This window comes from Leptonotus elevatus, chromosome 19, assembly GCF_054856555.1.
Source record: "Leptonotus elevatus isolate MCC_2025b chromosome 19, RoL_Lele_1.0, whole genome shotgun sequence".
In the NCBI taxonomy this organism is placed as follows: domain Eukaryota; kingdom Metazoa; phylum Chordata; class Actinopteri; order Syngnathiformes; family Syngnathidae; genus Leptonotus; species Leptonotus elevatus.
The window spans coordinates 14,934,918-14,951,689 of NC_141257.1; the positions used below are offsets into that span (position 1 = coordinate 14,934,918).

Sequence of the window (16,772 nt, forward strand, 5' to 3'; positions counted from 1 at the left end):
ACCCAATAGACTGGAGCGTTAAAAAAACTGAAATAGAAGAAAAATAATAGATGGGGGGGATCAGTGAAATAGCAGGACTGTGAAACTGGAACGTGCAATGATAGGGGGAATGGGTGGGGTGGAGGAGGTGGGGGTGTTTACTGTAGAGTAAACCCATTATCCATATTGAAATGAATTGAAATACTATTAATCCCTCCCAACCCACACCAAAATATCCTTAGTATTAAAACTTTTTATTTGAACTTTATTGACCAATCTGGAAAATATAACACATTTCCTCACTTACAGGTCTGTCTGCAGCAGCAGGGATTGGCGTGGATGACCTTCGACGACTATGTATCTTGCGTCTCAGCTTTGTCAAGGGCTGGGGGCCTGACTATCCCAGGCAGAGCATCAAACACACGCCGTGTTGGGTGGAAGTCCACCTTCACCGTGCTTTGCAGCTACTAGATGAGGTGTTGCATACAATGCCATTAGCTGATCCAGGGCCTGCTAACTGAGAATCTTTATGCTGAAATTTAACATTTGGATTATTTGAATGTGCACACAGATCCAATCCTTTAGATGTTTTTGCTTTGTACCAAATAGCTTCTTTACAAGAAAGGAATTCCAATGAAAATACAAAACACAAACTAAAATGACCAACAACACGTACTGCTTGTAACAATCAATTTACACTGCATTCTACTCTGACTCACACACACACACACAACACATTCTGTATCGTAGTACGATACGAGACAAGAAGTATCACACTCCATTTTTGTAGATACCTATGCTCCAGTGAAATGTGTGTCACAAGGGTGAGTCATATGGTGTTGACTGGCAAAATTAGACTCTAAAAACAGTTGGGTCAAACATAACACAAATTGGGTCATAAAGGGACTGACCCAACATTTTGGGTTGTTCAATTTAACCCGTAGAACAACCCATATAACTGGGTTGCTTTGTGAGTTATTAATTGAATTGGAATTTTGGGCGTAAGTACTGAAAAAGCTAGGTCGGCTAATTTTTGGCCTGATTTAATTGACCGAAAAAGGTGGGTCAAATAACTCAAAAAGTTGGGTTGGTTCATTTTTACCTAATTCAATCGGGTTATTCCCCTAAAAGTTGGGTCAAATGAATAACCCACAAAACAACCCATTTTGCTTTGTGGGTTATTAATTTGATTTGATACAACTTTTTGGGTTTAGTGCATTTTTGACCCAGTTCAATTGGGTTATTTAATTTACTCAAAAAGTTTGGTCAAATTAATAACCCACCACACCACTCCAAAATTGGTGTGGTTTTGTATGTTATTCATTTAATTTGACCCAACTTTTTGGGTTCAATAACTCGAAAAGTTGGGTCCTTCCATTCTTGACCCAGTTTAATTGGGTTATTCAATTTACCCCAAAAGTTGGGTCAATAATAACCCACAAGACCACCCTAAAATTGTTCTGGTTTTGTGGGTTATTCATTTAATTTGACCCAATTTTTTGGGTGAAATAACTCAAAAAGTTAGGCCAGTTTATTTTTGACCCAGTTCAATTGGGTTATTCAATTACCGTAACCCAAAACAAATTGTAAAATGAATAATCCTCAAAACAACCCAACGAAAATTTGCTGCTTTGTGTGTTATTAATTTAATTCGACCTAATTTATTGGATTAAATAATTCAAAAAGTTGGGACGGTCCATTCTTGACTCAATTTGAGTTATTTTTGACCCAACTGTTTTTAAAGTTTTCAATGCAGTTGGACGATAGGACGTTATATTTATACATTCTTTCCAAACTGTTTGCAATTTTTATTTTTTTTGCTATGCTACACGAACACACACATGCGCCAACACAGAACGAAAATATTGAAAATATGGATGCTTTATAAAACTCCACACTAAATCCACATTTCCCTTTATGCACTTAGAATTTTCTCTCTTTGGATCGTCATCGTGCAGTTTCATCAGTTTGAAACTACATAAGGTATAGAATAATGCAGGATTCTTCTTAGGAGTCCAAATCACAATTGAGTACCTCTATAAATGGATGTCTGAAGACAAACAGCGTTATTTTTCTCTTGATGTCGTACGAACAACTGAAGTGACGTGTAAATGTGGATGAGGGAAGCAAGTGTTTTGTCACCTCTGTACTTGTACCGTGCTTGTCACTGTTTGTTGACCCAAACTCTATAGCTTGTTGGTTCTCTTAGTACGCTCTGCTCAAGTATATATCTATTTTTTTCATACCAAAAGTCTAAAAAGCCAAAAACATTTAGCTTTAAAGTGGTGTTGTTGGTCTTCGTAATGAACCAGTGCTACCCTGTATTTAACCAAATGTTTGGTGTGAATCACCAAAGCTGGAATACCTCATAGCTACAGTTCATAACTAGTTTTCCCACCAAAACTTCTCATTTCATCACTGACTGACTTCAAAATTCAGGATGGCTCAATTAAACAACAAAGTTCTCACTGTTCTCATATGGGTGTTCGTATTCCTTTCTACTGAACGTTACTCTGCAGCATCACAGACGTAGGAAAGAGTACTAATTTGATAAATAATGTTTGGCAAATGACCGCCAACACCAGAGACAGAAGCATGAGTGCTTGTCTTGTCTTACCAAAAATGTGCTTGTAACACCAGTGCCTTTGTAGCTCAACACTATCTCGAACTGAGTGTTTCTTTCAAGATTTTTAGAACTCTGGTATGTTTCCTTTGCTTAAATGGTGTATTGGACAACATCTAGTACAGTCATGACTTGAAATGAACGTTCTAATGTTTCATACCCATGCTTGTAACTCAAAAGACATTATACAGTAATGGTATAATTAAATAGCTATTTTTATTTTTGTTACACTGCATCAACTGACTACTCTTTCTGCTTCTGGCTGTCCTCAGCTTATCAGTACAGCTAATATTAGTTGTTCTTCGTGGAGGAAAAGGAATTAATGACTGAGCACTGTTATATTGTCTTTTTACATGTGATTTGAGCTGCTGATATACAGCTCTCGTATCGTAAGTGTCTGCCTGTAAGTCAAAGTAAAACAAATTAAATGAAATTGGTATTACCTACGGCTCCCATCTCGAAAAATTTGACTATGGAGGACCAAAACCACCAACATTAGAAAAATAAATGACTAAATAAATAAAAGTGAAAATAAAAACGGATATGAAAAATCTATTCAAAAATAAGAAATGGAAATAAAAACAACAATATACATACTGTGTGTGTGTGTGTGTGTATATATATATATATATATATATAAGTAAAAATAAATATGACCATAAATGTCGAAATAAATGCAAAAATAAATATATAAATATAATTCAATGTCTCCATGCAAGCCGGCAAGACATCCTTGACACCCAAGATACGCTTAGGACCACCCTCCTTATTTGAATAACATTTTGTCCTGACACAGCGTGTGCAGCATGAAATAAATAAATGTTTATTTATTGATTGATATTTAATTTTATTTATATATTTATTTTTGGATTTATTTCTACATTTATTTTTATTTTATTTTTTTTGAATTTTGTTTTTTAGTTTTGGATTTATTTTTACTTTTATTTATATATATATATATATATATATATATATATATATATATATATATATATATATATATATATATATGTTTTTATTTTCATTTATATTTATTTTGGGGATTTAATTTCTGATTTTTTTTTTCTATCCATTTTTATTTCCACTTTTCATTATTTATTTATTTTTTATCTTGGCAATTTTGGTCCTCCATACGTGACCACTGTTTAGAATTTGGCGGGTTGTTGGTACACCAAAAAATGTAAACATATTGGGGAAATATTTTTTTTACAAATATGTGGATCCGCGGGCGCCGAATGGTGAGTATGTGGATGGGGTCCACTGTAATTAGAAACATAGTAGAACAATTATTGTATATAAGTAAACAATGATATACTGTAAGTACTATTTCAAGTAGAGTTTGCACAGTCTTGAAGCAGATGGCAAGATTTGAATGTAGCCTCACTTCACTTCCCCCTGCATCTCTGCCTAACGAAATGCTCCCAGCTCACTATCGCGCATGTACGGCGGCACGCCAAGGCTGCTACATTGCTAGCATTACTTGTTCATGATGGAGTACTGTATTGCCAAAAACGAAATGTTACCGGTTTGATGTTGTGGTTTTTGGAATGTACAATCAATGAGAACATGAGAGGCAATCAACTTACCTGATGGAGGAAACACATCAGAGTTCTACTAAACTGCTCCAAGCGCAGGAGTTGCAAGATTCTGTCTCTTAACATGCAGTTGTGGTTTCTGCCAGATTCATATGAAGGGTACAGACTAATTCCAAAGCTAAAAGTGCCACATGGTTACGTTGTTGCTTGCACTTGGTCCAAATGTAACTAACTGCACCAATTATTGTTCTTGCTGATTAAAGGAGGTTTTTAGTCTGCTGGGAAATCAGCTGTTTTTCAAAGATGAGCCCACTATCATAATATGCATTTTTGTGATTTGTGCCTTTTGTTGTCAACAGTAGATGCGCCGCTAAACACTGGATTGTAACACAGTTTGGTTTGTCTTCTCTTCTTTACCATTCCTGATGTTGCACGACGTGATTTGGTTTTCACCAAGTTTTGATGACATCTTGTGGTTCCCTCAGGTATCTCAAATCATCAAATGTCAAACTGCTTTATAGATATAGACATTATTGAGAGTACCTTTTGTATCAGAGTAGTGTAATTTATTGCCTTAGTCTTTTTTGTGAGTGTAAAATGTAACTGAGCTCATTTTACCAATGAAACACTTTGCCCTTATTCAGGCAAGTACAAGCGTTCCAGAAGGCATCCGCATCAGCAAGTGATCAAATGTATCTTTTTTTTTTCCATTGCCATCAGATCACATTAACATCACCATTCTCCTGAGTGTTTTCACTATGTATTTGGGGAACAATGTTGGTGTAAAGTTGCAGTTTGCAACTGCTAAAACCAACCTTCAGTGTCATTGTATACCGAACGCTTTTAGGAATTTTATATGTATTCTCCACAATTAAAGGGAATCAGTACAATGTCCATTTTAAGGTTTTTATTTATTTCTGATCAACGGCTCAGTATTTTGTTTGGCTGAGAGTGAAAAGTCATTTTACTAAAGCCTACTACCAAAACTGTCAAAATGTTTATGATGTGTGACTGCTGTTGTTCCTCTAATCATGAAGCCAGTCCAGAATCTTCATTGAGGCTCATTTTCTTTCAGGTCCAAAACATGTCATGTCCCCACTTGGAAACAACACTGCACACACAATGATTGAACCATGTGATGGTTTGATTGTGTTACACTAGCATCTGTCTTCACTATATGTAGTACTCTATGTATCAGTATGAAATAGGTTGTAATAAAAACACCAATATTCCAACACAGTTATAGTTTTTATTTTTATTTACTTTATGTATGAAGGGTGCAATACGGTTTTATTATATCATAATGTAGGTAGGCTACTGCATCGCCAATATAGTAGGCGAAAAACATTCTGCAAAAAGGTTGGGTCTTCATTGGGCCCATAAATGTTAGTAAACATTAGGAAATGGACGATTTAATTAATGGTAAGTAAAGTTAAAATTAAAAAAGTATTAGTGAGCTTTTTTGAATACGCTTCTGTTTTTAGAGTCGATTAATCTATCAGTTATTCAATTTTATTAATTTTTAAACAGTTACACATCAACAGCACAAACTTATAAACCATAACCAAACAATAGCAATTGAAAAATATTTTAACTGTTTGCAAAGCATACATTGCAAAATACTGACATTTATCAATAAATTGTAATATTTAAAATAAAATGATTAAATACAGAGGATAAAGATTTGAGGTTAAAATACCTGTAGCGTCTTAAAGATCCACTCGCAGTAAAAACGTTTTGTTTTCATTTTATTATGATAGTAAGAGTACAGATGCTTAAATATAATGTTAATCAAATACAAGTAGCTGAGTACTGTCCACTTTTGGTTATATGTTTAGGTTATCTTGTAAAATATTCAATAGGGTTCTGTAGCTCTATAGTAATTTTCACATCTAAGCACTAAGCAGCAGGTTATGAGTTTTTTTTTTCTTTTTTCTTTTACAGGTACAAGCTATTGATCGTATGTTTACACTGGTAGGCTTCAAATCTTGAAATAAAAATCGTGACTTCAATGTGTTCAGTTTTCGTGACAACAACATGAGATGAGCTAGCTAGCTAGCACCAGATTACGAGCTATGTTCGTACAATAAATCTTACCTTCATACTAAAACTTCTTTCTTTCTGCCCACTTGGAGTGCTCTGCATCTCAACCAACGTTTAAGCTGTTCCACACGGTGTTTGTATATTGAACCATGTTGACATTTTCACGCCTGGGACGTCTTCTTCCAAAATGACACGTAAACTGGTGTGGGCGGCAACTCTGTTTGTTTGGAATTACGGGTTTTGTGCATATTAATGATAAAAACGTGGCGTCATTTGAGTTCAACCCACTGTCGTTCGCTCAACCAATGAGGTTGAGCTTTAGCCCGCCCAAATCCTCCAGAGCCCGCCCTCTTCTTCTACGAGTACAAATCACGGCGCTCTACAAGTACGAATCAGTTTTGCACCTTTTGTAGCGAGATATATGGTGCAAAACTCACGTGACTGGACAGCAGCAGAAAAATCACTTGTGACTCCTAGTGGCGACTTCTTTGACTACAAGTTGTCATTTCTACAGGTACAAATCACAACTTTTACAGATACAAATTTACACTTTTTGTACAGATACAAAAAAGAAATTTGTACAGGTACAAATCATGACTTTTACAGGTACACATTTGTTTTTACAGATACAAATTTGTTTTACACATACAATTTTTTTTTTTACATGTACACATTTTTTTTACAGATCCTTTTTTTTTTTTACAGGCACACATTTTTTTACAGGTACAAATCACGACTTTTACAGATACAAATTTAGACTTTTTTCTACAGGTACAATTTTTTTATATTACAAGTTAGTTTTGCACCATATTTACCTCCATACACAAGTCCCATTCGTAGTGATTTGAAGTCTAAGCACATTCTCATTGATGATGAAAAAAGGTATTTTATAACACTTGTCCCTTAGATGGCAGCATAGGTCAACAAATCCTCTTGTTCTTATTTTACCACCACCATAACCAAAAAGATTAGTAGGTTTCCTACATGGCTTCACTTGTTCATTACTTTTAATCTTTTCAAAAGTCATTATAGAGATGACATTGCACTTTGCACCAGTGTCCACTTTCATTTCAACTGAATTGTTATTTATTTGTAAAGAAGCGAAAGCCTCTTCTTTCTTCTCAGCCTGTGCACAAGTTGAATCAACTCTTATTTCCAGTGTTATTCCATTCACATACTAGGTCTCACTGTCGCTATCACTGTGACTTTCACTGTCCTCCTTTTGACCCATGTCAACTTGGTGGACCAATATCCCTGCTTTCGCCTGTCAAACTGAGGTTTAGATCTACAGCACTTTGCATATTGGTTCATTTTCTTGCATACATTACATTGCTTGCCAAAAGCTGGGCATTTGTTTCGTTTTGCCGCATCACTACCACCACAACTATTGCAGTCGGTGTTTAGCAGTGATGAGCTTGGTTTACTGCCAGACTTCGCCTTGTCATATTCTCGCTTTTTTCATAAGTTTGGTTTGTATAGCATCCACATAGCAACAACACTATGTGGGGACATTAAAGTTTTGTTGTGCTCTTCAGTTATTTCATAAATCTGGCATACTGAAATTGCCTTGGCTAGAGTCAAACTACTGTCATGTAACAGAGTCTTTCTGAGTTGGTCGTTATTTATGCCACATACTAGTCGGTCTCTGATAAGCTCTTCACACAGCTCACCAAAGTTGCAGCTCTTAGCTTTGATCCTTAAATCGCTCACATATGATTCAATGGTCTCACCAGCCTTTTGGTTAGGTTTGTTGAACTTGTGTCGTTCCATTGTCAAGTTCTTTTGAGGATTGCACATTTCCCTGAATTTCCTTTTGAGGCATTCTGGGTCCTCCTTGGACTCCGCGGGAACGACGACACGTCCCTCGTCGCTGTCGTCACACACCTCCGCGGCTTAAACGAAAAACCTTTTTTCGCTCGATGGCTTTGGATCCAGCCAGGTTAAAAAAAAAAAGTAAGCTTGAGTCCGTGCTGGTTTATTGGAGTGCGCTGCGGCGATGAAAATGTCATACTCCTGCTCAAATTTGCGCCGGTTCTCGGCAATGTTCCCATCGAACATCAGCGGGTTGGGTCGTCTGAATCCGTCCGCCATTACGTGTCGTGAAAAAAATCTGCGCGGTAGCACGATGGTCCCGCTCGATGAAAAAACTCACAACACGAAGTCGCTTACAAGAATTATGAGACCTTCTGACACCGTATTGTGTGTGATAGTAATAAAAAAGAGACATGCGTTTTCAGCAGAACGTGGCGTTTATTCCAGAGTGGACAAAAAGTACAAAAACCAAGCACGTCTTCACGGGAGCGCACATACAACCATTCTGTGCAGCAGGTCGGTACCTGCGTAGGGTCAATCTTAATACTACTGAATTCCAGAAAATTCTACAAGTATGTAGTTATTAAAGATTACATATAATCAAATACAATTATTAAACATGGGTTCCCACAAGGATCCAAACTAGGACTACTTCTTTTTATTTTGTATACCAATGACTTTGCTAACTCGTCAAAAGGGTTCCACAAAGTACTATTCGCGGACGACGCATTAATCATTAATTAACGCAGATTAATCACACTATTAATTTTGACCATAGATTATCCTTTAGCGTGACAGCGGATGGCTACGTTTAGGTAGCACATGTTGTGTTTGAGCAATAAACATAATTTCATGCATTAAAGTAAAGCATGTAATGAATGTTTGCGTATCACATTTAGAATATTTGTTTATGTCAAAATACCGTATTCAATTTTTTCCATTTTAAATTATGCAAGTAATTAGCTGATTAGAAAAAGGAGAATGAGCGTGTGCAGTGGATCAAAAAATGTTGAAGACGTCTTCATAACATTAAATGTCAAAAGAATTAACACATAACCGGTGCTCTTCAAATTTGGCGGGGAAAAATGTTGATTAAAAAAGCCTTTTTTTATTAAGCAATTTATCGTGATTAATCAAAATTCTAAAATGTGATTAATCTGATTAAAAAAAATAATCGTTTGACAGCTCTAATTTGAACTCAACCGAATCATAAACCAAAAAGTCTGTAATATTGACAAATGGTTTAAATATAATAAACTTTTTGAATGTCCAAAAAACAACAACTATATATTTCGCTCCTATCAAAAACAAGATTATGCCAAATAGGAGTGTGACGATATCGTGATACTTTGTCTCCCGATAGATTATCCATACGCCTACGCAAGTATCGCGATACTTGTAGTTAATAAACAGCCACTATAACGGCTCCATTGTTCATTATTTATTGAGCAAATACTTGGCAGGCCGCTAGAGGGAGCGCCTCATAAGAGTGGCGGGGAAATGAATGGAAGTCTTCAGGCAAAGAAGACTCATGACCTTACTTTTACTTGTGTAACACATTTATTATCTGTCCAGCAAATAACTCAGTTTTGCATACGTAACATTTTAAAACATATTTTATGGTTCAACTTTTTGAAGCACACAAAGAAATATTAATATTGATTTAATATTTAAGTAATTTTATTTATTTACTTTTGCAATGTTACACACAAAAATGGTCACAGTTTATAAAATGAAACAATTCACTATGTAACTGACTGACATGTTGCATGACAAGAGTGTTTAAGAAAGACACAAATTTGTTCACAGAAAGTGGTCTCTGTTAAAAAGACATTTGTATTCGTTTTTTTTTTTTTAAATACCCAAAAATACTCACTAAGAAGAAGACACCAGTTTTAATATTTTGTTTCAGTGATGGTACAAAACAAAACTATTTTCTAATTGAAAAAACATCAATTTATGTTTTGAGTAGTTTTATTGTAGTTTATTGTGACTTTATTACCTGACCATATATTGATAATCACGGTATCGTCATACCGTTAGATAATAGTTATCGTAAGCCTTGTATCGCATATTGTATGGTGTCGTGAGGTACCCAGAGGTTCCCACCCCTAATGCTAAACACATACAAATTGAAATCAATGGACAGACAATTTCCCAAGTACGCTCTATCAAATTCCTGGGAATACATTTGGATGAATCACGAAATTTTAAAAATCATATTTACTTTCTTGTCAAAAAACTCTCAAAATATGTGGGCCTCTTTACCAAACTGAGACACTTTCTTCCAAAGCCGACGCTCCTCACATTATACAAACCTCAATTTGAACCCCATTTACATTAATGCAATGTAATCTGGTACAACACTTTTCCAAGCCTTACAAAGAAACTCCAAGCTCTGCAAAAGAAGGTGGTGTGTATTTTTTCATGGTCTGAATACAATGCCCCCTCCCGCCCGCGACTATTAAGACTTCCTGAGCTCAGTTTGTACCATAACGCATGTTTAATGTTTCAAGTTGTTAATAATTTGATTCCTCATCTCAGCGACCTTATTCCTACTTGTTCCTCCCAACATGGACATAACACCAGGTACAAAGGCATCATCACGGGGGAAAAAAGCGAAGGCTCAAGACGACAAGTTTAAATGTTGCATGTTATGGCCCTCAGATTTGGAACCGGCTTGATACACACCTCAAAACCACCCAATCTCTCCTCATCTTTAAAAGAAAACTCAAAACTGAACTATTGGCTACATGTTTATAATTAGCTGAATCCACCGACTGAAATGGTTTGTTGTTAGTGTTGTGTTAGGATGTTCTTTGTTTTGTATGTTTGTTTACATTTGTTTAGTTTGTTTATTGTCTCGTTTCTGGTCCAAGCACCCATCAAATAATCTTTATGTAGCTTCTAAGGGTGTCTCTTTTACATGTAAATGTATACTCAGATTGCTTTCATGACAAATGCCAGCTGTGGTATTTCAACATGTGAATAAATTGAACTTGAACATTGAACTTGAACTAAACTTCCCTGCCTCACTCCATTCACTTTCTTTCGTATGTGCCACAAATGTTGTTGTTTTTTCAAGTTTAAAATTGTCCCACGTTGTTTTATGGCTCAACTCGAGTAACTAATAGCGAATGAGCAAACTGTCTGAATGTGTGCTTGGGCTGTCCACCAATATGTCCTCTCTGAAAGATTATTACTCTATCACACAATGATGATGTATTTGTTGTTGGGAAATATTTTTGGAATGTTTGGCAGTATGTATCGTAACAAAATTGACTTACGTCCTGCAGGCATCCATCAACTGGTTGGTCGTCAAGAACTTCCCGCTGAGTCGCAGGAGAAAAGTCCCATTTTGGAGCAAAAAGATCCACAGCCCTTCCACGATAAAGAGAAAGCTGCAGCTCCAAAGTTCCGCCATGTTGAAGAGGAAGATGCTCAAGTGGGCACATTTCCACTGACTGGTGTTTCTGTGGAGAGTGAAGACTACCAAGACAAACCACCTGAGTGGTCACAGCTTCATCATGACAGCCCAAGTGGAGACCACTGTGGAGGACCATCACCAGACGGCCTCTTAGCTCCACTGTCTGAGAGTGATGACATGGAAGTACATTTGAGGAGCGACACAGACTGTGAAGGTGACAACGAGCAATTGAAATGCTCTGAAAAAGGGAAAATTGGCAACAAGAAAATGACACAAATGCGGAAAAAGGGTTTTCCCTGCTCAGTGTGTGGTAAAAGTTTGACAAACAAGTCAGTATTGCATCGACATATGAGAACACACACAGGAGAGAAATCCTTTTGTTGCTCAGTTGGTGGGAAGAAATTCTCTCAAAAGAAAGATATGGTCGTACACATGAGAAAACACACCGGAGAGAAACTCTTTCGTTGTTCAGTTTGTGGTAAGAAATTGTCTAGAATTTCACATATGTACACACATGAGAAACACACACAGGAGAGAAACACTTCTAGTAGTTTTTGCTGGGAAGTCCACTTTGACTACACACAAGACACAACAAGGGAAAATAAATGTTTTATAGTATTCCCCCCAATCCTGCTCTGTCCGATGCAGACCATATGCTGTTTTTCGGAAATTTTGTAATTGTGAAGATCTGTAATATACGTTGTGAAAGTATGAAGCTTCTTCACTTCTCTTAATAAAAATCGATTTTGTTACATAACAGCCTCAAAGTGAAATGTTTTGGTGGGGGTTTCTTTAAATCTGAAGGTTGTTCTTTTGTTTAATTATTAGGATCCTCATTAGCTACCACTTCCTCGAGGGAGTAATGGCTATTCTTCCAATTACAATTAAATACATAAAAACATGCCAAGTAACAATTTAAATCATCAATGGTAGTTACAAGGTAAAAACTACAATATTCAATTAAATAATTTCCCCAAAATTAAACCATTGATTACAATTGAGAGAAATTATTAAAAACAATTCTATAATTTTGCAAACACATACAATTAGTACCTAAGCTTATGATACAAAAACTAACCACAAAACAGAAAATCAGAGTTTGTACTTGAAACTACTTTGGTTTTCTAGTGATAAGAGCTCTGATGGTAATGTTATTTGGGCGATCTACACAGAATAGTAAAAATAATAAAGTGAAATGAGAAATATGACTTCCGGCGGCGCCATGCTTATGTAAGACACAACATTTTGAACTCTGCTGAGTAACCCAACTCATGAACGACATTTGAAGAATACTCTGCAAACATATGCCCAACAACACTACAAAGACAGACGCTAGCGAGACACTCGCTGGATATCAATTTAGAAGCAAAGACGGAGAAGAGAATTCGCTGGAAAAAGCAGACGCTAACAAGCCTGCTTAACTTGTTGCGGCTCGAGCTAACAAAGGCGCTACAGCTACAATTAAAAACATGGAGGAGATGCTGTAAACTATCGTCCAGTCTAACTGTGACATACTGGAGGACATTTCACTGATGAGGATGGATGTAAAGGAGTTTAAAGGCCAAACCAAGGAATCAATTACGAGACTTGAAACTTCAAAATGAAGGCCTGAGCGCTCAATTGACAGCTGGAAAAACGAGTTGTTGATGCCGAGGAGCACATAGCTAACACGGAAAAGACCACTGATATCCACGGGGAAGCTTTTTACTGTGGCAAGAAGCGGAACTCGTGGAAAGGTGTGAGGACCTCCAAAACCGGGCGAGAAGGGCGAGGAGAGAGACATGGTGGGCTTCCTGAAAAAGCTACTGAAGTGGACATTAAAGGGGAAGTCAACCTTAAACATTTCATGACAGTATATGTGACCTCACTAGTCTAAAAATAACATTCTGATTAATATTACATTTGTGGATTAGTTATGCAGCAAAATCCAGCCATTTTTATCAATCTCAGGGGGCGGCCATTTTGCCACTTGCTGTCGACTGAAGATGACATCACACAGTTACTCAGGGCACAAGCAAAGACCAATCACAGCATACCTGTTTTCTGAAGCTGAGCTGTGATTGGTTTGTTACATGAGACCTGAGCAACTGTGATGTCAATAACGCTCGACAGCAAGTGGCATAATGGGAAGTTGTTCAGGTCTCAGGTAACAACCAATCACAGCTCAGCTTCAGAAAACAGGCCACATGCTGTTGACTGAAGATGACACCACAGTTACTCAGGGCTCAAGCAACAACCAATTACAGCTCACCTGTTTTCTGCAGCTGAGCTGTAATTGGTAGTTGCTTGAGCCCTGAGTAACTCTGATGTCATCTTCAGTCGACAGCAAGTGGCAAAATGGAGATGGATACAAATGGCTGGATTTTGCTGCTTAACTCATATTCCACCAACGCACTGTTAACCAAAATACCATATTTAGACAAGTGGGGCTGCATAGAACATATTATTGTCAAGGTTTTTGGGGGGGTTGGCTTCACATTTAAGATTGACCGGGCGCATAATGCCGAAACCTAAGGAAAATGGACCTCCTCGCATTATTGTGGTTATACTCGCCAACTACACAGTGAAGGAACAGATTCAACAGCAAGCCTGGAAACTGTACAGTGAAGATGGACGAGAGGCAGATATACTTTGATAACAATTTTTCTCCGGAGTTGCAGAGGAAACGCAGCCAGGTCAAATACATCGTGACATTATCCCGGAGGATTTAAAAAATGTTGACTTCTATGTTGGCGGATAGAATACAAAGACACATTTGGAAATTAATCAATTCTGGCCAAACAGTTTTCATCACTGGTCGGTACGGCACCAACAATGTTAGACGGGCTCTAAATCTATTAACCAACCAACCTTTACTTTCAAAAGAGCCATTTTAGGCCAAAGAAATATCCAAAAATCTGTCTGGAGCCGCAAAATATTTGAACATTGTGATGAACGAAACTGTGTGTTAGTCTGTCCTGTACTGAGGGCCCAGGAGCTAATTTGAGCTGCACCATAACAGAAAAATATGCAGCATCCAATACTCTACCTTTCGTCTTCCGTTTTTGCATTATTATTATTATTTAATTTATTTGGGGTAATTTTTTTCAGACTTTATTTTCATACATTTTTAGACTTTCTGTCAAATTTCTGACATTTTTGTCAATATTATGGACATATTTTGGTCATTTTCTGCCCGCTGTTCCTTTTTTTTTTTTATAGCTATTTTTTAAACATTTGTTCTGCCTTTTTAATATAAATTTTCTGACTTTTTTTTTAAAGTCTTCTTTTAATGTCTTCCATTAATTTGATAATTTATTACTTATCCATAAATTGATTAATTTTGACAGCTGTATATGTAGGTATTGCAATCATATGCTATGACATATTTTTCCTTTGTTTCATTTCTTGACTTGCTTGCAATTTCCATTACAGCTTCCTGAACTGAATTCCGTTCCTGCAGCTGCAAAGTAATCAAAAATTTATCACACTGTCAGGATTAGGAATGCCTATCACTAACCTATGCTCCAGCAGTATTAAAATCATAATTAGTAAGCACTTTCCACTCTTTACTTTGTCAAAATAGGCTTGTTACTTATACCTTATATGGTAGTTGCCTTAAAAACGGTTTGTTTGTTTGTTATCTGCGAGAAGAATGATTCGTGACAAATGTTGTGTCCTGTGACATCCTAAAAACCAAGAGCAAAAATATGTCCGCTCTATCACATCTAACAGCCAATATTTTGCTAATGGCAATTCCGAAATTACGTCACAAGTCTTATGTTGCATTTGAGGAGGGTTTAAAGTAGGATTTATCCCACTCGGAGTGTCCCAGTTCCGCCCTAAAAGCATTTCAGGCAAATGTAAACAACAAAGATAATAAATGTTCATCATTGTTTATTTAACAATATAATATTTTTTTTCAATCAATTTAACAATTACTTTGGAATATATAAAACTTAACAAGTACCAAAACAAATGTATTTAAAACAAATGAGCCAAAGGGGCTTTAGTAAGGATAAAGATGTAACATTTACAATCACTGAAATATAAATAATACACAAAATTAATATTACAAAAAACAAAGTGTGAAACAAAGTTCTGTGCAATAAACAACACAAGGAATAAAGTTAAACAGTAAATACATAAATTAATAAATAATGTTATATTTGTTTCTTGTGCAATTGTTTTTCAAGAACGTAAAGCCTGCTGCATGACAGTTGGAAGAGGACATGACGTGAACAAAGAGAATAATTGGGTTCAAATTAATAATTTTAATGTACACGACATGGTCTGTAATGCTCGCTACATTTTGGCCACAAGTTTTTGCTACTTTAAATATGGTCACCAGTAAGTAGTATTTCAAATTACAGTGTATACCTTAACGATGGTAAAGCTGTGTGCCTTCAAGGATGATCCGATCCGGTGGGAGATGGCGGCGTACTGCACTTGTAAAACAGGTGCAAATGTTGCAAATCTTTGTTGACAGAAATTTTATATTTATTCCATACATTTTACAGCACAAGAGTAGGTTAATAATTTTTGTGTCATGTTTATCCTCATATAGAAACAATATTAAAATAAGACCATAAATGTTTTCCCTGGATTTTTTCCATTTACATACATTTTTGAAAAAGCTCCAGTGAGCCACTAGGACGACGCTAAAGAGCCACATGCGGCTCGAGAGCCGCGGTCTAGTTTTAATGAAGCTAGGTTTTTGGGATCGATTTTAATATGGAGGTCAATAAAGCTTTGAACCACATGTCGGAGCTGTGGGTCTTTGGGTGTGGTTTGCCAGTGTTCAATCGGCCTTTCTTAGTCTCAATGTCAAAGAGCTCGCTGCTTATACTGCCGCCATGTCAGAGTCTGGCCAGAAGTCCCCATTTTGGTGTTTTCAATGGAATAGTTTGATGAACCATGGCCAAATATTCCCTAAGATACCAAAGTTGAGGTGATGCTAAGCTAAAGCGCTAAACTTCCCTGCCTTACTCCATTCACTTCCATCTAGTATGTGTTTCACAAATGTATGGAATGATGTACTTTTGTTTGTTTAAAATGGTCCCACGTTCTCTGTGGCTCAAGTAACTAATAGCAATGAGCAAACTGTCTGAATGTGTGCTTGGGCTGTCCACCAATATGTCCATCCACTTTGAAAGATTACTACTCCATCACACAATGATGATATTTTTGTTGGAAAATATTTTTGAATGTATGGCAGTATGTATCGTAACAAAATTGACTTACGTCCTGCAGGCATCCATCCACTGGTTGGTCGTCAAGAAGGAGAGAAACCCTTTAGTTGCTCAGTTTGTGGTAGGAAATTCTCTCAAAAGCCAAATTTGGTCAGGCACGTAAGATCACACACAAGAGAGAA

General features: G+C 36.7%; 2 protein-coding genes across 2 annotated transcripts in view; both read left to right on the forward strand.

Moving 5' to 3' along the window:
- The window catches only part of smad10a (SMAD family member 10a), a 43,032-nt gene extending 37,656 nt beyond the window's left edge, over positions 1-5,376 (forward strand). The window contains exon 13 of the mRNA XM_086062424.1: positions 289-5,376. Coding sequence (XP_085918550.1) covers positions 289-500 — 212 coding nt within the window. The 3' untranslated portion in view covers positions 501-5,376. The remainder of the gene's footprint in view (positions 1-288) is intronic.
- Positions 5,377-11,254: 5,878 nt separating this feature from the next.
- LOC147158118 (uncharacterized) lies at positions 11,255-14,841 on the forward strand. Its single transcript, XM_086063360.1, has 2 exons — positions 11,255-11,897; positions 14,834-14,841. The coding sequence occupies exons 1-2, from the start codon at positions 11,255-11,257 to the stop codon at positions 14,839-14,841; spliced, it is 651 nt and encodes a 216-aa protein (XP_085919486.1).
- Positions 14,842-16,772: the final 1,931 nt, after the last annotated feature.

Excerpts from the sequence above, each read along its gene's own strand:
- LOC147158118 (XM_086063360.1), top strand. The coding sequence starts at position 11,255 with ATGTATCGTAACAAAATTGACTTACGTCCTGCAGGCATCCATCAACTG.